This window comes from Fringilla coelebs (assembly GCF_963513975.1).
Source record: "Fringilla coelebs genome assembly, chromosome: 12".
NCBI classification, from domain to species: Eukaryota; Metazoa; Chordata; class Aves; order Passeriformes; family Fringillidae; genus Fringilla; species Fringilla coelebs.
Genome location: NC_140038.1, coordinates 12029988 through 12051317, shown reverse-complemented (window position 1 = coordinate 12051317; position 21330 = coordinate 12029988). Strand labels below are relative to the sequence as shown.

Sequence of the window (21330 nt, the reverse complement as noted above, 5' to 3'; positions counted from 1 at the left end):
GGAGTGCTGGGCTCTCTCTGCCTGCTGCCAGGCAGTAATCCCTGTTGAATCGTGATTCTCACCTTCCTGGAGCAGCTCCCAGCTCACCTTCCCGCTTTGGTTCCAGTTCTGTTCCCTGCTGTGGCTGCCTGTGCAGGACATCACCACATGTCCCATCGCCACATACGGTTCCATGTGCCAGGATACACTTTGCTTTGTGGACTTGTCTTTTTCAGTAACTATGCTGAAGATTTTAGTCCCAGGCCAGTAAATCTGTCATTTTGGAGTCTGCTTCATTCCTGCTGCCTTTTCCACTTGCTCACCATGGCAGCCTCCAGCCCCACTAGTGCTGCTGCAGTCCCTGTTCAGGTGCTGCTGCTGCCGTGGAGCTCGGTCTGAGCCTGCCGGGACATCAGGGGGGAGGGTGTTACTGAGCAGCCCTTATTTCATGCTTCCATGCCACTAAGCCTGTACTAATGTTCAAGCTTTCCACATAAGAAGCTGCCTTGACTTCAGTGAGGTGTGTGTAGTCACATCCTTGTGTTGCACAGGACTTTGTACCCACTAGATCTAAACAGAGCCCATATAAGTAAGGGTGTGAGTAGCCACACATGTGCTGTTAGATTTGCTTGTAATCCTATGATTTGAATTCTGAATACAGTCATTACTGAGTGTCTTTCCATTTTACTGAAATATTTCGGTTTAGTCTCCCATTTTTTATTTTTGTGTTGACCTAGATTTCTTCTTCATTTGATTTGTTTCCTCCATCATGTTCAGGAAGGATATCTCCATTACCCAGCAGATGCAGCAATATAGTCAAAAACTTAATAGCAAAATTGCAGTCAGCATCTGCTGAGTTCAACCATCATTTTTGCTTATGAACTAGTCACTTACTCCATGTTGCAGCAAAGAAGTAGCAATAATTGTTTACAAACTGCCAGATTTGAGAACTTGACCCTTACGATTGAGTATGAAAAATCAGCTGCCAAGGATGTTCAAATTCAGCCATGTGCAGCTACCAAGTGTTTTAAAATTCAACAGGGTTTGTAGAATTTTTTGATGGCTTCCTTAAGAATTTTGACACTGTCAAATTCTCTTACACAACACTCGATCAAGATGATGTTGTAACCAGATACCCTGGCATATTTGTGATAGCTGTGGATAGAGGATCTAACATAACTGGTTCTGAGTGCTTTGGTTTGTTTTTCTTTTTGGTGATAACACAGTTAAATTTTATGGAAGAGTTGAGTTTTTTTCACCTGAGTGGCCACTCATGCCAGCCAACATGACTTTCTGTATTCTGTATTTGTATAGATTTATGTAGATCAGATGTCTATTTAATCACTGCCCAATTTAGATCTTAGACATTCCTGTTATTTGAGTGTGCATAACAGCCCTTTCAAGTGTGACCTTTCTGTTGGTATGTATCTTAGGAACAAAAGAAGAATTTCATAACGGACAGCCTTGCCATAATGAGTCATTATTTTTTAAAAACACAGCAGCTATCTTAAGCAAATGTCATAATATATATTCCATGGTCAGCATCAATTTGAACAAATTAAGCTGCATTCCACACTGAAACACTGGTGTGATAATACAAGAAGACGATTGTTCTAGTTGTTTCAGTGGGATTTTTTCACTGTTTTCTGTCCAGTCAGGCAAGTTCTCCCACATTACTTGGAGATGAAAAGTGATTAGGGTTGAAATAAATCTACCTAATTTCACACAAATAAGCAAAACCCATTCAACTACTAGGAATTTTTCTCAACTACTACATTTTTCTCAGTAGAGATTTAAGTGAGATGAAGTTTAGATAGCTTATGTTTCATAATTATTTATCTGTAGATTTCCAGCTCATATTTAAGTTCATCAATTACTGATGAAATGCTGTTCCATTGCATCAGCTGAAAGCTCTGTGTACAACCAGCTTAATACCCAGTTTTACTTTCGTGACTTGTGTTGAAATAACAAATCTCATTGTGTAAAAGCCCCTGGGAACACAACCTCATAGCCTCAAATTAGTCTGTCTTACCACCTTGAAATGGCTTCCCAGCATTATAAACACTTATGTGAGTTCTGCTGACCATTTAATCTCGTCTAGAAAAGTGCTGGGTTACAGAAGTGCATATAAAGCATACAACTGCTGCAGCTTCTCCAGTTCAGACGAGGTTTCTGTATCAGTTAGGACACTGCAGCAGCCCTCCTGTTCTCTCCACTGGTAGTAAAACACTGTCCTCACTGAAGTTAGTAGAAACCTGTAAATTCAATTCAATTGGGATTACAACCTGGCCCACTCCCTTCCCATATGCTCAATGGGACCTATGAATTTGTGTACTGTGACCTCATGAAAACTTAAATCACAGAACATACGTAATGTTGCAGACATCCAGGCAAAAGTTGCACTTAAATGGTGATCCTGCTGATGTGGATGGAATAGCACAGAAGGCAGTGACAGTCTGCACAATTCTCTGTTTGTCTCATCTGTTCACAAGATGAGATCTTGCTGTGCCATGCAGTAGCCCTCTTCACAATCCCATATGTTACATATGAAGTTTTAATGGTGAAGAGCAACTCCAAAGAAAGTACAAAGAGATTATGTTGGTTTATCCAATAAATAAAATTTGTATGACCTAGGAAAAGTTGGTATATGGTATCATAAATCTGGAAAGATTAATTATAAAGTTTCAATCTAGGAAGCTATAGCAAGATTGGTCTGTCAAGACATTCTTGATAGCTTCTACTGCTGTCAAATTCAGACACAGGCTTTCTTACTTGTTTCTTTAAAAAGCAAGCCATTTATTCCTCAAAAGAACCTCTATCAAGCAGGAGCCTGACTCATGTATTAATATGTGATGATTTTATAATGTATTTCACCTGGAAGTGCTCAAGAGTCTGATCGGGAATATCCTTTGTATATTTCTTTCACAAAGGTACTTAGTCTAGTTCTGCTTTTTTTTTTTTCCCATTGCCATGAATCAACCAAGTTGTAAATAACTCATGCCTCATTTCCATTAAACCCAAGGCAGCAGACCTATTAGCCTAATGAAATGCGGGGACATCCCCTGCAGAACACACGTAGGGGATCATGTGTTGTTATGGCATCATGTGCAGCACAGGCTCCTGCATGCGTTTCCCATTCTCCTGGCTCGGGTGAACACGGTCTCACGGATTTCGCTGCCGTGACTCTTAATTCACCGCATGTTAAAGCAGGGCAGCAAAATAAACGAACGTCACACAAGCTGCGTCTCAGAATCTCCCCGCTCTGCTGCCGCCCCATCCCTGCACACACGGGACCCGCTCCACAGCCCAGCCCTGCACTCCAGACGCTGCCGCGACATTTTTAGATTTCTGCCTCTAAATAAATCACAGGGGTTTTGGTTTTTGTTTTTTTTCCCCTCGGTGTTCCAGATAATTTCAAGGACACCGTCGGCCTGAGCCTCCCCCGGCGCCGCCCGCGAGCAGACGGGCCCGCCGCGCACCTGCCGCCCTCGCTCGCCGCAGGCGAACCGGCCCCGGGCGGGGGGAGCAGCGCTCCCCGCGCTTATTCCCGCGGGTTTCCGCAACGCTGGTGTCACGGCCTCGCTTGTTTTCGGGCGGCCGGAACGCGGGAGGGGAACGCCCGCCGTGGCGGGGAGCGAAGGCGTTCCCAGCCTGAGCCCGCCCGGCTTCCGTCTCAGCTGGTCCCTCCCCGCCGCCCGTCCCGCCCCGGCCGTGGCGTAGCCGGTCCCGGTTCCCGTGATAACCGCGAGCGGGGCCGGCGCCGCTCCGGGCGTGTGCGGAGCGCGGCGGGGGAAGCAGCGCCATGGGGGAGGCGGCCCGGGCCCTCCGCCGCCCTCATTAGAGCCGCCGCCCGGCGCAGCTGGAGCCATGGACAAAGCGGACAAGGTACGGAGGGACCGTGAGCGGCCGCGGCGGGAGGGGCGGCGGTGAGGGCGGGGAGCGGAGCGGGCCCGGCCGTGTCAGCCCCGGCAGGGCCGCCGGCAGCGGCCGAGCGGCGGGCAGCGCACGGCAGGGCGGGGCGCGGCTCGCGGCCTGCGGGGCGGGGGGCGCCGGGACCGCCCGTGAGGGGCACTGGGACCGGCCCTGAGGAGCCGCCGCCCCGCGCCGGCGGAGAGCGGCCCTCGGGAGGTGCAGAAAGGGCGTTCTCCGGGCTGGAAGCGGGAGCTCGGTGTGTGCCCGCCGCCGCCGTCCCCTCCCTGGGTGGGAGGCGTCAGGCCGCGCCCGGCCCGGCTGTCCGGGGAAGCCGGGCACCCGGGAGCGGCTGCCCTGAGAATTCCAAGGGAATTCACAATTCGGGTCTGTTCTTCGCCCCCCTGTTCCTTCAGGCTTTGTTTCAAGCTTAGGGAAATATTGCAGTCGGTGACATTTAGGTTAAGCCTGGCTGGTCAGTAGCAGAGACTTGGTTTCTTGAGAAAGAAACAGGTTTCTTTGGGAGCGTAGCAATACAATCGGAGTGTCGCTCTTGTTGGTTCCTGTAAATGTCACGGTTGGGTTGAAGTTTTCAGAGATAGGACACAGCTGATGGGCTCCTCATAGCTGAGTGGGTGTAGCTCACTAATTCTACAGGTCGCTGTGTTTTTTTCTTCCGTATTAAGCTTGGCTTTGTGAGGTAATCAGTTTGCATTATTTTTATGAGCTTTTATTAGTGTAGGTATGAAGAAACAGAAGCAGGGACTTAAGAATTTGTGTGATTTGTTACATACGTGCAATAAAACATTTCATCATCAGGAGGTAGTTCTAAAAGATGTAGCTGAAATGAATGATGTCATCTCTTAGAGCCCGATATTACTTCTAAGCTTCTGTTTCAGCAGAATGTGTTGAAAATTGGTGATTTACAGCTCTTTGTTTCATAGTTTTCAGCTTTGGTGTCTCCAGGGGCTCTAATAGTAGGGTAAAGGAATAAAATAGCAGAGGTTCCTGTAGCAAAGTAGATAATGACTAATAAAGATACACTGCTTTTCATTCTGTACATATATCTAAGGAAGTTTGTGAACAATGTGTCTTATTACAGTATGGCTCCCACTGTGGCTTTCTTCCTGGGCTTTCTGGTGTGGTAATGATTTTAATTCTTTTAATGCTTTTTATTTGCTCTCATGTAGAAAACCAGATCTTATTCTGTAAAATTTACATTAGTCTTATCTGTAGTACTTTTTGCTTTAAAACCTTGGATTTTGGTGTCGTGGTTTGGTTTATTTTTCCCCTTTATTTCATCTGCAATTAGTACTGCAGTACACTTGTGAAATATTTATTCCTTGTTGCTTGAGCTCTTCACTACTGGAGGTTCATGCACGTGTCCTTATCAAACCACTCTCTTTTCATCTGTCAAATAGTTCATGAAAACAGAGAGTTGTTATGTTATTTACAGTACAAAGTGTTGACTTGGAGTGATTGTCTTAACTAAGTGCAGTATTTCAACTTGAAGGTGTAGTTAAGCTCTGAAGCAGGAATCATCTTGTTTATTATGTTTGTAGCATATCTGGTCCTGTTGGTTCCTTATCCCCTAGTAAGGCTTCTAGGCAGACAAATAATTAATACCTGATGAGTTTCAAAAATGATTCAACAATCTTGTTGCTTTTGTCTGCTCATTATACAGTAGCATTTTGATTAGGAGACTCCTAGATGCTTTGGGTTTGACCCTTTTGTGCTGTAAGAATTGAATGTAATAATTTGTTACCAGTGTAAGTGTTTGGTGAGGTTGCATCAGTTTTGGGAGCCATTTCATTTTTTCTTTATTTGGGCTCCTTTCTGTGCCTGTTCTGCATGACATCTGATAAATGACTACTAAAGCCTACAAACGTGTGTACACATTTGTAGCAGTACTCATTCTCTCCTTCCTTTCCCTCAGAATACTCTCTCAGGCACAGTATAGTAACTGTATGTGCTTATAGAAGCACTGCTGTGGAATTGGAGTGTGAGCAGCCAGGACTATTGTGCTGTGTTAGCGTGCTATTTCAAGAGTAAGGGAAGATCACAAATGCTTTTGATGGGTAAACAGAATTTTGTGGCGTTAGCTTAGTGAATCAGTATGAGATTTCTGGTTGCAAGATCATTTGGACATCTAATTGATAAAAAAGATATTGCTTTTGGATTTTCTTCAAGGTTTCTGTTACCTAATTTTTGATATGACCTGTTATGATATGCTCTGTGATATTTTGGCTGCTGAAATAGATAAAAATGGAGTAAAGCTGCTTAAACACAATTATTTTATGATAGGAGTAGTTGTAATTTTTGTAATGTAAGTATACTTTTGTCTACACCAGAACAAAATTTTTCCCGTTAAAAAGTGTATGGGTTCCAGCAGTTAAGTGTATGTTATTTTCCTATAAGAGAGAGAACTCAGCAGATGATGCTCTTTCTGTTTAAGCATATGACAGAAAACTAAGAGAAACAACTTCCCCTTTCAAAAGTACTGCTGTGCTTTGATTTTTCTCAGTCTTATACTTTTGTCTTGCTTTGTGATTAAGACAGTTGGTTCCTTTAGTACAGTTGAGAAATCAGGTGAAGTTGCAAAATCAGTGACCTGTGTTTTGTTTTAGTATTGCTTAAAGACAGCCTGTTCTGCTTACCTCTGCTATTTGTGACCACTCAACAGGTGGCTTGATAATATGATTGTCATAGAAGTAGGTCTAGATCAATGTTTTGTGCTCTTTTATCCTGTCCAGTTTCCTTCAGTGTTTCTTACCCATGGCAGATTTTTCAACTGAGGAAAACTGGGAAATGTCTGATTTCCTGTATGTTGCTTTCTTTTGAATCTTGAAAGTGCAGAACAGTTTTGGATTTTGTGAGTTTTGTGTTGTCTTACTTTACAATATGTTCTTTGGTGAATTCAAGTGTTACTGATATGAATATCTTAACTGTTTGAGCACAACATTATCATTGACTAGTTTGTGGAGATCAGGAGACTGATTTGCATAAATGGGTTGGATTAATCCTTTTAGTACACTGTTTACAAAGCACTCAAATATTACTACTTCATTTGGGCAGTATGAGTTTAGAAGGTTGTACCATTTAATGCTGCAAAGTAGGTAAGTGAAGAGGATCCTTTTGGTAGCTTTTTTTGTGTCTTTGGACAAGCTTTATGTGAGTGTTAAATTTTAGTTCCCCCCCCCGCCCTTTTTCTTAGAAAAGTCTGGGTTTGAGTTTAAACATGCCAGCTTGTCATGTTGTGTCACTTGTTATTTTCTATGTATAGGTAAAAACGTTAAATGTTTAGCTTTGTTATGTTCTGAACATGATACTTAATCCTGTGAAAGGGAAGAGAATGATGCATGATTCCCTTTTTATGAGCTGAGGGAAAAGGGAAAGAGTCACTTCATAGTGTATTTGCTTTAAGTGCTGTGTTGAAATGACTATGTTAAATGTAAATAGGGAAGATTAAATTTTGTGCTTCGTTAAATGGCCTGCTGCTGGTGTTTCCAGTTGGACTGCATATTTACCATTCCCGAGGTATCTGCCACTTAGAAGCAACTAATTATAGAAACAATGACTTCCATATTTGTAAAGTTTATCTTAAAATAGATGAACTATGACTTGCCTTACTACTAACGCAGCGTTTAAATGATGAAATCCAGAATTCAGAAGCAGGATTGTTTTTCTTAAAAAAACCCAAAAGATTGAGCTATGTTTTTATTTCACTTTGGGATGAGACTTCTTGTTTCCAGACTTTGAGACAGTAAACCAGCTGATTTTATTATAGTCCTCTGAGATGTGGCATCTGTGTCTATTTTCTCACCCTGTAAATGGTGAGATTGATATCTAAGCCCTCTCTTCTGAGAGCAGGATGACAGAGATCCTATTTAATGGAAGATGCTGAATGATATTAGGCTACAATGAACAAAAACTTTTCTAAGATTAAATGTACAGTGCTATAACTATAGGACAAAGTTTACCAGTCTGTTCCTGCTTGTGTCATCCTCTGTCTTTGCAGCTGTTGATGACTACAGTAGCTTTTATATGGGAAACAAAGGAGCTCTTCAGTATATGTGCTGTCTTGAAAGACTTGTAATTGTTGGACTGAAATATGTAATGAGCTACTGCAAAACGTTTTGTAAATTGAGACGAGGGGTATCTACAAAAGAGGTTTCTGTCTAAATCTTGGTTTCTTTTGAAAGGGTGTGTTTCCATTAATAGGCAGCTGATTGAAAATCTGATGTTTCAGCACGACTTAAATTTATATTTGGAATTGAGTTTGGTTATCAGAGGTTAATTCCAATAAAGCTTTATTTGGTTTTGTGATGTCAAAGGTTGAACAAACATGAAAAAGTTGCAGTCAAAAATAAGTTCAGTCTTGCAGTATTTTCAGTGTTTGCTTTTAGATGGCGTGATCAAGCCACGTAGTATTTTGTATGAAGGTTTGACCTTGCGTTTACTGATGGCAGTGGCAAAGCACTAATTTGTTTTAGAGGATGCAGACTAGAATAAATCTCAATACTGTGAGAGCAATTAAAGCATAAGCTTGTATCACGAGTGCTCTGTTGTAAGGATTAGGGAAAGTGTAGCAGCCTTCTCCCAAATCTTCTGGTGTTTGACACCTCTTTCTTGTCTGTGGTTATGAACCAGTGGCATGATCAGTCCTGTTTGTGCGGTTCATGTGCACTTGGCACTCCATTTGTGCTGTGTGGGTGAAATCTCTGAGGAATTGTGTTCACATATATTTGCATGCACTTTGTTTTGTGCATTTTCTTGTTTGCTTCTGAAACAAAAAGGAGCTTGTCTTGTGTTCTGGAGTTTACTTCATTTGTTATTGGTTGCATTTTCCCCTGAGTCTTAAGCATGTCAGTATTTAAAAAACCAAACACAGCACCAAACTGCTTCTTTGGCATTGTTTCTGTAGCTCACCAAAAGACCCTTTCCTGTTAGAAGAAATTACAAGTTTCAGTAGGAGATGCCTTCTGTTTGTCCACTGCAATGAGAAATTAGCAGCACCTTTACTTGAGACTAAATGGAGTAATGATTCTTTTTTTTTGTTTCAATTTTGCTCCTTACACTATGATGGAAGAAGGCTATTTATTAAAAAGAGGAGGTACTTTGCTGTCTGTCTTCACCAACATTTCCTCCTAGCTGAGAAATCTATGGTCCTAAAAAGATCTGCTAAGATAGCTTTGGACAAATTACTTAGCATTGCTTTTTTGTTTCCCACACTTGTCCAGTGAAACCACTGGCCATCTGTGAAATGTGCTGAGATGTCTGGAGAATCACCCTGCAGAGTTGATTCTGTGATGTTTTGGTTTGTTTAGCAGCCTGCCTTAGTACATTTGTTTCCCCTTTTTACTTAAAGTTCGGTAAGTTTACAGCCCTCATCTGAACACACAGCCTGTGTAACACAGAACTCTTGTATTTTTGAAAGACTGGTAAAATACTCTAAGGAAACAATATGTTGAAGTTAATTTAGTTTAGTTGGTAATACACTTGAGCTGCCTTTCTGTTTTCTACCCCAAAGTGAAAATGGGGCCTTATTGTCTAATGAAATGTATAAATTATGTGAGAATTGGATGTATTATGCTTGCGGAATGATTTTGAAACACCTGTACTGAGGTTTCTAAGTTTTCAATGGCTGTTTTGGTGAGTTGGCATATATGTGTGTGTGTGCATTGCTGAAAAAAATGCAAAATCTGAAAACAGAATTTTGCCCTGAATCCTTTGCCAAAACAAGTTTCTTGAAAGGATTAAAAAAAACCCAACTGCCATAAACCAACCAAACCTGTAGGTGCAGACTAAACTGCGCAAGAGAAGTGTTTAAGGTATAATGCATGTAAGAAGTATGTGAAATACAGCTCTGATTCCTTTAAATAACAGACACTCCCCAAGTTCTGTAAGCAAAAAAAGGATTTAACTTTCAAATGCACCCTTATGTGTTTATGATTACAAGATCTGCTGTATCTTTATTTTACTATTACAGGTAAGCTCAACTTGTTTTGAGCTGTACAGAAAATGATAATTAAATATATCAGGTAATTGCTCTGTCATAGCAATAGTAATCATAACCTGTATAAGGGACTGGGCAACAGGAAAGGAAGAATTAAAGTTGTCTTTCTAGTCTGGGCATCTCTGAATTGTTTGAGCCTGATAAAACCAAGCAGAAGAATGTGAATTATTTTCCGAAAACCGTGAAATTACATTATAAGAGTGTTGAGTCTTGTGGAGGTTTTTAATAAATTTAAAACAAACAAACAAAAACCCCAACATACTCTTATTTTTCTGGACAGATTTAAATAAGTCAAATTTTTCCAATCCACCTCGGATGTAAAAGTAAGGTAGGGATTATCTTTGAGAATTGACAAGAAATATTTTGCTATGGCAGCCTTGCAGGTTCCTGCTTGGATCGGTTACAGCTCTGTTTCTAATATCTGATGTGAAAGACTGTTCTCTCACAATCCTAATAATGAGTGATGATATAGCACAATATCACATAAATCACTGTCATGAGACCATTCTGCAAGAGACTTGTCAATAAAGAATGATTTTTGTGTTTTCAGGTAAAGCTCCCAAATAAGGGAAAAAGCAGACAGCCACATAAGAGAGATCCTTAAAATGGGAAATCTGGTCCCAATATGAATGACAAATAGAATGTTTTGACTATTTTCTGAGCCAGTACTAGTTTATTTTTAGCATCTTGGCTAAAGTTCACTTGGCATGTTGCGGTAGGATAGTGACCAGCAGGTTAGGAATAGTTGTTTGGCTGTTTTCAGTGTTTTCTTAGGAATGCCACGTTTATAAAACACTCATCCTAGTTTTACTCCTGCGTGTTCTGGGACAAAGCACCCTTGCTGTGTTCCTTTAATGTTTTGATTGCTCAGGTGGTTAGAGCAGGGTGCTAATGATGCTGAGGTTGTGGGTTCAATCCTCATATGGGCCTTTCATTAAAGACCTGGGCTCAATGACCCTTGTGGGTCTCTTCCAATTCAGAATAATCTCTGATCTAGTTTTGTAGGCCAGCCCATAAGTGAATTTATTCTTAAGCAAATATTTTTGCCTCACAGTCTTGAAATAGCATAGAAAAAAACCCTCTTAGCTTTCAGGGAGGGATTTCAGTGTTGGTATTTCTGGTACTTATTATGTGTTCACTGTACATAAACACTTTAAAAAAAATTATGAGAAGTTTTTCTCTTGTGTTGAGGAGAATGCCTTGGAGTTTGCAGAGGGGTAGGTAGGCAAGTCACGAGGCAGCTGAGGGATGTGCCTGAGGCCAGAGAGGAAGCTCTGGGTAGAGCTGGGTTTGATTTGTGTTGCACAAGTTTGCTGCTGCTGCTGCAGCTGCCCCACAGCTTTTCCTCTGAATGGGACTTCAGGAAATAGAAGAGTTACTATAGAAGAAAGGAATGTTCACCCTCTACTAATGATAAAGAAATGCATTTAATTGATACGAAGGTAATTAATTGTTCTGCGGTAATGCAGATCTTGTTGTACAGCAGGAGTGATAGTTCTGTATCTGTGCTTGTAGAATCAGACTGCCCTGCATTGGAATGGCCCTTAAAAATCGTTTGGTTCCAAACCCCTGCCATGAGCAGGGACACCTTCCACTATACCAGGTTGCTCAAAGCCCCATCCAAGCTGGCCTTACCACTTCTTGGGATGGGACATCCTTTTGTGTATTTTATTCCATCTATTTTTATATATATGTATGTCCATATTATAGCCATAAGCATTTTCACAACAGTCATTAAAAAATACTTTCCTGCCAAAAACTGTATCTTGTCAAAGACATTTTTCATCAGGACAACTGTATTTTCAAAAAAACTTTTGAACTTGCCCTTCCCACCTCTTCCACTCCCATGCTGCTAAACCAATATGGGATCTTATTTAAGTAGAAGTTTGGGGACTTGGAGATGCAGATATTGGTTGGGAAGGCTGTCTCAGGATGGATTGTGGATGTGACACAGAGCAAAGGCATGGAGTGAGAAGTGTAATGGTAGGTGTGGGACTACTTGCTGTGATCCTTCCAGAGCTCCCATTTAACTGTTTTAGCTCATGTGGATGTTCTGGAGGTAGTAGCAACGATAGAAGGCTGTCCTCAGCAAATATTTAGTATTGCATCTTTCTACTATAAGAGCATGTACTCACACAGGTTATGTGTTACCTTTGAGATTTTGTAGGCATACGGAAGGAAAAATGTCTGGAGTTCTCTTCTGCTTCAAGACACATATAATTAGGCTGAAATATTTGTACAAAAAAGAGATTATTTTCATCTGAATGTAAGTTAGAGTGGAATATAGAATTTAAGGGTTCTTTGGTTCTGCAGTTGTCTTATTGAATACAACATTTTTCATTGTTTGAGTGTAAGATGCAGCTATGTTGTACAAGACCAAAAATGTGAGCAAAACATCTTACACTAAGGATTGAGGGAGATACTTTTCTTTGAAGGCACAGTTTAAAACTTTTTTCTAAGCCTTCTTCATAACGACCTTTAATCATAAGCTTAACACTTTAAAATACGTCCAAGTTGGGCAGATAGAGTGTATGGGGAGGTTTCTTCTGTGGTGCATCAGCTCCTAGCAGTTAAACTATGGTTTAGTGCTGAAAAGTCTTTTTTGTAATTGCCTAGAAACATGGTCAGTTTGTAGAGCAGGCCAGGCATTACTACATCTTCCATATGTTGGTTTCACTTCTGAAAGCCTACACAACTGTGCTCCACATACAGTGCTAATTTGGTTTCGTTCTGTGCTCCGACTCATATATCCTCTGCAAGATCTGGGCTTCAGTCCCTTTTAAATTAATTAGTGTTTGCATTGCAGTTGTAAAGGTTAACACAAATGCTAAATGTTAGTGATCTGTATTACACCCTGTATTAATTGGAAGGATGCAGTAAGCTCTTGCCAACTGTTTTGCACCTCTTGGTTTACTGCAGAAATCCTGTAGCCTTGTCATCCGTTTGCCTGCTGTTTGTGGTTCTTTGCGTACAACTTTGTGAATCTAAATTTTCCCAAGCAATATGATTGTAATTAATGAAGACATTCTTTCTTTTCTCTTAAGAATGTCAAGCTGTCAGCTGAAGTAGAACCATTTATTCCTCAGAAGAAGGGTCCAGAAACACTAATGATCCCAATGGCGCTTCCTAACGACAGTGGAGGAATTAATGGCATGGAACCAACTCCAATCCCTAGCTACCTGATCACTTGCTATCCATTTGTACAGGAAAATCAATCCAACAGGTAATAAGTGGTTGTGATCTTCATGGAAGATGATCTGGTTTTAAATGAGTTTAAACTTGTAGGATTGAGAAGAGTCAGTGATTGTGGGCTGTATATTAGGGTTTTTGTTCACCATATTTAACCTTTCATATATGAGGAGGAAGTTTCTCTGTCTTCAGTCTTTTACCTATTTTCTTCCCTTTGTTTTTCTCCTATTATATTCTTTGTTGCCTTTTTTTTTTCCTGGCTACAAAGGTCTGGTACAAATCCCTCCCAAAGTCACCTGCTGTGCTCTTGGATCGTCTAGGGCAGTCAGGAGGTTTTTTTGTCTGAATACTCTGAATGGGGGGCAAGGCTTTGGGTGTCCAGATTGGGTCCTGCCATGGTGAAATATGGCGTGGTGCCATGTAGCTGACTCAGTATTATGTGTAACTGTTTCCAGTTTTCTTCACATAATTAGTGAAGAATATGTTGAGTTAAGGAATTTATTATAATAGAACTGTTATTTTTGAAGGGGTGATCAAGGCCTGAATTTTTTTTTTTTTTTTTAATAGGCAGTTTCCATTATATAACAATGACATCAGATGGCAACAACCCAGCCCAAATCCTGCAGGACCATACCTTGCTTATCCTATAATATCTGCACAGCCACCTGTTTCTACAGAATATACTTACTATCAGCTGATGCCAGCACCATGTGCTCAGGTCATGGGTTTCTATCATCCTTTCCCTGCACCCTATCCTGCACCCTTTCAGGCAGCAAATGCTGTAAGTACAGTTACTACAGAATGCACTGAGCGTCCCAGCCCCTCAGGCCAGATCTTTCCATTGTCCACTCAGCGGAGCAGAAGCAGTAACAGGGGACCAGTCATTCAAAAAGTAAGTCTGCTTTTGAATAGGATAAGTAGAAGTGTATAAAGAAAATATCTTTGCAGAGCAAGCACATAATCTCATTTTTTATCAACTTTTTTTTGTGTTTGTGGCAATGTTTGAAAGCAGCAACAGCAGCTACAGATGCACATAAAAAGTAAACGTCCTCCAGTGAAAAATGTTGCCACTCAGAAGGAGACCAGTTCATCAGGTCCTGAGAACAGATCAAAGATTGTTTTGTTGGTTGATGCATCACAGCAAACGGGTAATCTTATTTTTAAGTTCTGGGTGTATGAAATCACTAGAACTACGTGTCAGTTGTCATCTTTTCTAAAAGAGGGTGGACCTGATTCAGATGTAGCTTTTAAGAGAAGTCTTTGCAGCTCAAAAGGATAATGGAGAAAAGGTGCTGATGGTTGCAGATACCTTCTCAGTATGTCACCTTCTAATGTTGCAGTGACATGGTACTCCTGCAGAGACTTTGCCTGCTCTTGAAGGGGTTTGTTATAAGAGTTGGACCTAGACATAATTTAAACTCAATGCTGGTTTAATGCAAAGACTGTCTTTTTATATTTGTTTTTATGATGTGTAGCTTTTGCATGTCTCTTATCAATTCCTGCACAAGTAATTTTATTTTTATTGTATCTTGAAGACTTTCCTTCAGATATAGCCAATAAGTCACTTTCTGAGAGCGCCTCCACGATGCTTTGGAAGTCAAAAGGCAGGCGCAGGAGAACCTCTCACCCTGCTGCGGAGTCCTCCAGTGAGCAGGGCGCAAGTGAGGCAGATATTGACAGTGACAGTGGCTACTGTAGTCCTAAGCATGGCAATAACCAGGCTGCAGCTATGGCTTCAAGAAATACAGATTCGTGTGCAATGAATGTATGTAAACATAACTGAGTAACTTAACTATATTTGTAGCCTGTAGACTAATGAAAATTACTAAAATAATTGGGTTTTTTTCCTTTTCAGGTTGTGGAACCATCAATAAATACAAGTAAGCATTGCCTTGACTGGTGAGCTGTTTAAAATTTGGCTGGGTTGCATTTGTATTTTTGCTTTACATACCTCTTGATCTGCTTCAGCATGCTGCTCTAACTAATCAGATACTTCTGAGGATGCATCTTTACTGTGATTTCCAACCACCTCCACTAAGACACCTGTTACTTGCTGAATGAACAAATATATAGCTATCACTAATAATTTATTAACAGCTGCCTTTCTTTAATGAGTTAAAAAAAAAAAAAAACAACTAGCAACTCCAGTGGAAGTATTCAGACAAAGCTGTGCTCCTGTTTAGTTTGTCCTCAGGCTTCCTTACCCTTTTGGGCTGCAGTTCTTACCTGGTAGTAACAGAGCCAGGGAGTTCTTATTCTCTATTTCAGAAGCACTGATACTTTTTAGAAGCTTTACATATACCATGGACAAATAGTTGGATTAGTCTGGTAGTAGTAGGTGATACCAGGGACTGCTGTTTGACTGAATGGAAATTGGTATGGATGAGAACCCGAGATTTCCTTTCTCACTGCTTTGTGGTGATCAATTCTTGGCAGCTTGAATGTTCCATAAAGGTAACTGCCAACATCTAAGAATAGCTACGGAAGTCACTCTAATTCTCCTGTGACAACACTTTCTCCAAGAACTTCATTTGTATAAGGACTGTGTTCCTAGCTCTGGTGGCATATGAATCATTATGATATGTTCTGGATACTAATTCAGTTTTTCATAGATGGCACTTCTCTTTCAGCTGGTATAGGTTGGACTAATGTAAATTCCCAAGCAACTCAAAAAAAACCTTGGATTGAAAAAACTCCGACCTTTTCTAGAGGTGGAAGACAAGCTGAGCAAAGAAATAATCCACAGGTATGCTGCCAGTGGTTCTCAACTGAAGCATTTGGGGCTTTTTAAAATAACCTTAAAGTCTAGTTGCACATTTGGTCATTTGCACATTTCTAACTGCTATGTTTTGTAAGTTAGCTCTGTATCATATATACATAGATACATAAAATTCAATGTCCTTGACAGTTCTCTGCCTATAGCCTGTGCTTTATCTGTGTCTGCCTAGGAAGAACAGTGCATATATAAAGCAACCTGTGAAATGACGATAGTGTGGATGTAGAAAAGCTAATTCTGTTTTTGACCCATTCACACTTCAGAAGAAAAAAAAATCTCAAACTTTCTAAAGAAAGATTGTGATGTGTTGGTGAACTAGTATCCTGTGTTCTCAGTCCTGTTGTCTTCAAAACTTTTTAAAATTTGCATTAGCATACCATTTTTTAAACATTTTTTATTATTTCTTAATAGCTTAAAATTCTTTTATGCTGAAGCTTGAATATTTTTCTGTGAGACTCCCTTCAGTTGGGACAGGATTTCTTTTACTAGTATATGAGGAGAAAGGAGAAGGTGGTCTTCCTAATTTTGAGATATTTTATTGGGGCAGGTGATCCAGAGGGGTACAAAGAAAGCTGAAACATTTGCCTGTGTTTAAACGTAGGTTTTGCTTGAGCTCTGCTATTGCAGACAGGAAATCTGAGCTCCAAGTGGGAGCTTTGTATAAATGTGCCTGTTTCTGCAAACATATGTCAGCCAGCTTGGCCTGTTTAGGTTTTTAGATGGAATTCTTAAATTGTCTCAGATCTTCCTGTTTGGTAACTGTGGTTTTATTATAGAAAGAAGTTTGTGGATGCTTGTATCTGGCAGTGTAGCAGTTCTGAATGTTTTTATAACCTGCTGTCAAATCAGAGGCCTTGGAAGCCACTATTGTTAGTTGATGGCTTGGGAGAGCAGGAGGAACCAGACTTTCTTTCGTCCAGTCACAGTTTAGACTCTAAATCTGGCAGTTATTTTAGATATTTAAAAACAAAGCTGGCACAAAAAGTTTTAAATGCAGTTGCCTCAGCCAAATTCACTTGTACCTCAAGGCAGAATTGTCCTAGAAACTATTTTCTGTTGAAACTGGATTGGTATGAGGTCTGTAGGAAATTTTCTTGAGAAACAGGTAAGTATAAATGTGAAATTCAAGTCATCCACTGGTTTTTGCTCGCACATGGGTTTCCACCAACCTGTCACATAATAAACAGAAGAATGCCTATACCACTCTGCTGCTGTCTCTGGCCTTTAGAGAATTGGGTGCATGGGCATTGTCAAAAAATGTGTTGAAAAGGCAGTAACTGCATGCAGAATAATTATGTAGTGGGAGGAAGTTCTGTGGGGTGATCATGGTTACAGCCAGTTCCTCAGGGTTCATGGCTGTTAGTCACCAGCAGCTCCTGAGTTTCTTCATATTTGGCCAAAAGAAACCTTTTTATTTAAGTTACAAATGTAAAGATTAACTGTCTTGGGGAGGAGGAATAATCTGGTACTGTCTATAGAATTTTTGTGCAGGCTTTAAAGAAAAAGACAACCAAAAAAAACACACCAGGAAGCCCCACAAAAAAAAAATCCACAATGCCAAAGCACAATTTATCCTCTAAAAACTCTACCTAGTTGCTAATTAGCAGGGATGAGACAGCTTTATGTGCATGCATATACATAGCTTGAAATACTGAAATTACAAAATACCAATCACGTTTGTGTTTTTCAGTCTGGTTTCAGATGCAGAGACCACAGCACATCTTCAGAAAGAATGCAGAGTTTGCAGAAACGACATGAAAAACCTTTAGCTACGAGCCAGGCGAGCAGAGCAGAGCAGAGTCCTGAACCTCTGTATTTTGAGGTACTGTTGTATGAAAACCCTTTCCACATAGTAGCAATGCCAGTTGTATGTGGAATATGTGATGTTCTCAATGGGAAGTTACAAAACATCTGGCTCCAAGAGGTGTACAGTCAAGGTCACTAATTTATTAGATGATCCTTGCATTGTGTACTGAAAGAGACTTGTATTTGGGTGTTGTGGAAAGTGCAGCAATTTAGAACACTGTGGTTGACAAATTAAATAAGCAGCCTTCAAGTAACTTTTTCTGTTCACTTGTGAATAGAAATTGGTGTCTTTGGTGGGTTATCCCCTCTAATTGTAACAGGATTTTTAATTTGGGTGTGAAAAAGAGAATTTTTCATTAAAAAACTATTATTTGGATACAGAAATGCTTTCCTAATTTTTTCATTATTTTCTGTTTGTGTCACATAATCCCTTCTAGCTTATGTGGGACTTAGGGATTCAGGTTGTTTTTCTACCCTAAGCAGTTTCAGTTGATGCTTCTCAGGTGACTTTAGTTCCAACCTTTTTATTCTTAACTTCTGTATTGTTTAGGATGAAGATGAGTTTCCAGAGCTAAATAGTGACAATGGCAGCAGCAAAAGTAGTAGCATCCAGCAGAAGATTTCACCCAAAGTAGTAAGTAATTATTTTCTTTTGGAAAAAGCATTGTCTTTTGAGACTATTCAGTCTGTGTAATTTCTTTAGAAATCTCCGCTACAAGACTTACATTGCCATAATTGTGATGATCTTTGGGTGTTTGTGCTACCAGCCTTGGATGCTAAAGAAATGCCAATTCAAATAAGTTGTGCAGGGAACCCATCTTAAAGAAACCGAAAACTTCAGGATTTTTCTTTTTAAATGAGATTGTAAGATACATGTTGCAGACACTCAGTATCACTGAGACTGTCCTAGGCTGGTCATGATGCTTTCATGCAGACATGTCTTAAAATTGTTAAATCTGCAAATATGTAGTAATGGTGTCAGTTTTCCAAAATAATTACAGTTTGTGCAGTTTCTTTAATTTCAAACTGCATCTGCTTTAAGGCTGTGGGAGCAGTTGTTGGAAAGGTACTTTTTTTAGTATGTGATCTACTTAAATATTTTGTTGCAGAACTGTGCTTATAGACTGCTTCATCTGTTTGGCTGCTTTCCAGGAAAGTCAAGTCCTATGTGAAATCTTGGGGAGGGGGAAATTATTTAGTAAGCAGATTGGAAAACCTTCTAAAGGCATCATTGGAGCTAAATAGAATAGCTTTCCCATTCAAAAATGAAATATAAAGTAGTTCTATTAGCTTGCTTATTCACTTGTGTCATCTAGCTGTAACTAATTAGGATGTCATACTGGTAATCAAAACCGTGAGTGATTTGATTTCTGAAATGCACCATATTTAGTGGTCTGTAGAGAAAGGTCTTTTAACTGTGGGTTTTTGCATTTTGTTTAAAATTCTAGTTGGATGACTTACCAGAGAATTCTCCAATCAATATAGTCCAAACTCCAATTCCCATTACAACCTCTGTACCAAAGCGTGCAAAAAGCCAGAAGAAGAAGGCCTTGGCTGCAGCACTTGCAACAGCTCAAGAGTATTCAGAGATAAGCATGGAACAGAAAAAACTTCAAGTGTGTAGCACCCTGCCCACCCCCAGCACTTGGTCAAGAGGAGGATTAGTTATCTGTTGCTCCTCCTAATCCTTAATAGCACTAATCCTTTGTAAAGAATGTTGCAGGCACCATTTCTTTGTATTTATTGTATGTGATGTTCCTGTTGTAGGAGGCTTTATCAAAAGCAGCTGGAAAGAAGAGCAAGACCCCTGTTCAGTTAGATTTGGGTGACATGTTAGCAGCTCTTGAAAAAGCAGCAGCAAGCAATGAAAGCTCGTCAGATCACCAACACCAGGCCTCTCTCATACACAGGTATTTCTAACGTGCCTGGCAATGCCTAAGTACACTTTGCCAACATGAATATGATTGATCTGAGGATCTTAAATGTTTTTTTTTCTGTCAAGCTTTAGCTGTTGAATATAAGCATGATAAAAACCTGGGAAGACTATTTTTAATGCATTTCTCAATAAATTACATGTGCTATCATCCTCTGAGCTGCAGTAACAGAGTGGTGAAAATCCATCAAGAGCTGAGGCCAAATGTCTTTTAAGATCTGCTATTCAAAACTCAGTTGTGTCCTGAGAGTAATTCAGTGCTGAAATGAATATCAGTGCTGAAAGGAACATCTCTACTAAAGATGTTATAAAATACTCTTTGAAAGAGGGGATACCTTTGACTGTGATAGGGAGGGATATGTCCCTAGGATATTCTTCCCATTTCTGCTGTTTATAGTTCAAGATCTCCTGACCCAAGGCTTACTCAAATCAAATTTGTTTCTTGAACTGTCCATTGTTTTTACCTTATGCTTTTACCATCCATAATGTCCAGTGGCAATGAATTGTAACCTTACTACATCCTGTGTGGAGAAACTTTTCTTTCTGCTCTGTTTTTTTTGAGATGGAGGTCAGTATTGGGTTTTTTTGTGCTTCAGCTCAAAATTTTGTTAGCTTTCACAGCCTTAGTATTACAAAGACTGAGCCGTTATTCCCTTCTTTCCTCTTTTGGTTCTTAGATGTCTGTCAGGTCTCCAGAGTCCTAGTCTATTTAGTTAATTAATTCTGGAAGTACCTTTTTTGAGAATCCATATTTCTTTTTCTGTACTTTTGTGTAGTTCGACTGTATCCTTTTAAAAATAAGATCAAACATTCACAGATTAGGTTATAGCTCCATCATGAATGTATGCAATGGCTTAATTATGTTTTTTTGCTATGTCTATGTCAACATAACATTAAATTAACTTTTTCAATACCTGCTGCCAAGTGCAGAATTGACATTTTTTGTAATTACTTATTATAATCCTGCCAATCTGATTCCTAAGCTCTTGTATGTAGCCTGGAGTCCATCATTATGCACATAGTTACCATTTTCTTTCTGGTGTGTTGGTTCCTTTACCTGCTTTGAGTTTCAGCAGTGTTCAAACATGAATTCAAGTTGGCAAGGTTATATCAAACAAAGCTCAGCAAAGAACTGTTGGCATTTCCATTGGAGACAGCACTTGTTTTATTCTTTCTGGCAAAAGATCCACTTAGCTACATGCTGCACTCTGTCATCTGTTTTGTCCTGTCAACTATTCAGGTCTTTAACAATTGAAAATCAACGTTTGGATAAATATTTGCCATTTATCTTACCATAATCATCTAAGTAATAAAGCTACATGTAGTCATTTGAGAGAGACCCTTACCATTTATTGAAATAATTCCTGGAATCCACAGTTTCCTAAAACATGAGGCTAAGTTGAAGAAAGCTTAAAACCATCTGGAAGCAACAATATCTGATGATGTAATTTTCCTGTCATTATGAACGGCTTTTTTTCCAAGGAAGGAAAATCTACTTAGAGAATTCATCACTGGAAATTCTGAAAACAGTGTTGAAATAAAGCTGACATGGCTTTTGGTGAAACTAATATCTATGTTGTATTTAGTTGGCAGTGCTGCTCCCTTTCATACCAAAGAATCTGCCAGCAGAAAGTCCTTAACAAAGGGACAGCCCTCTATGGGTTGCCTTAATCCTTTGGATTCAACTGCCCCAAAAGTGAAAAAAGGGAAAAGAGAGAGAGA

The 21330-nt window shown here is 40.0% G+C and overlaps 1 protein-coding gene across 1 annotated transcript in view; it reads left to right on the top strand.

Annotated features, from left to right (window-relative positions):
- The first annotated feature begins 3703 nt into the window (after positions 1 to 3703).
- The window catches only part of SECISBP2L (SECIS binding protein 2 like), a 28083-nt gene continuing 10456 nt past the window's right edge, over positions 3704 to 21330 (top strand). The window contains 13 exon segments of the mRNA XM_084213807.1: positions 3704 to 3864; positions 12949 to 13127; positions 13661 to 13985; positions 14103 to 14241; positions 14629 to 14858; positions 14949 to 14973; positions 15724 to 15839; positions 17560 to 17691; positions 18226 to 18309; positions 19124 to 19291; positions 19443 to 19523; positions 19525 to 19585; positions 21195 to 21313. Coding sequence (XP_084069933.1) covers positions 3847 to 3864; positions 12949 to 13127; positions 13661 to 13985; positions 14103 to 14241; positions 14629 to 14858; positions 14949 to 14973; positions 15724 to 15839; positions 17560 to 17691; positions 18226 to 18309; positions 19124 to 19291; positions 19443 to 19523; positions 19525 to 19585; positions 21195 to 21313 — 1677 coding nt within the window. The 5' untranslated portion in view covers positions 3704 to 3846.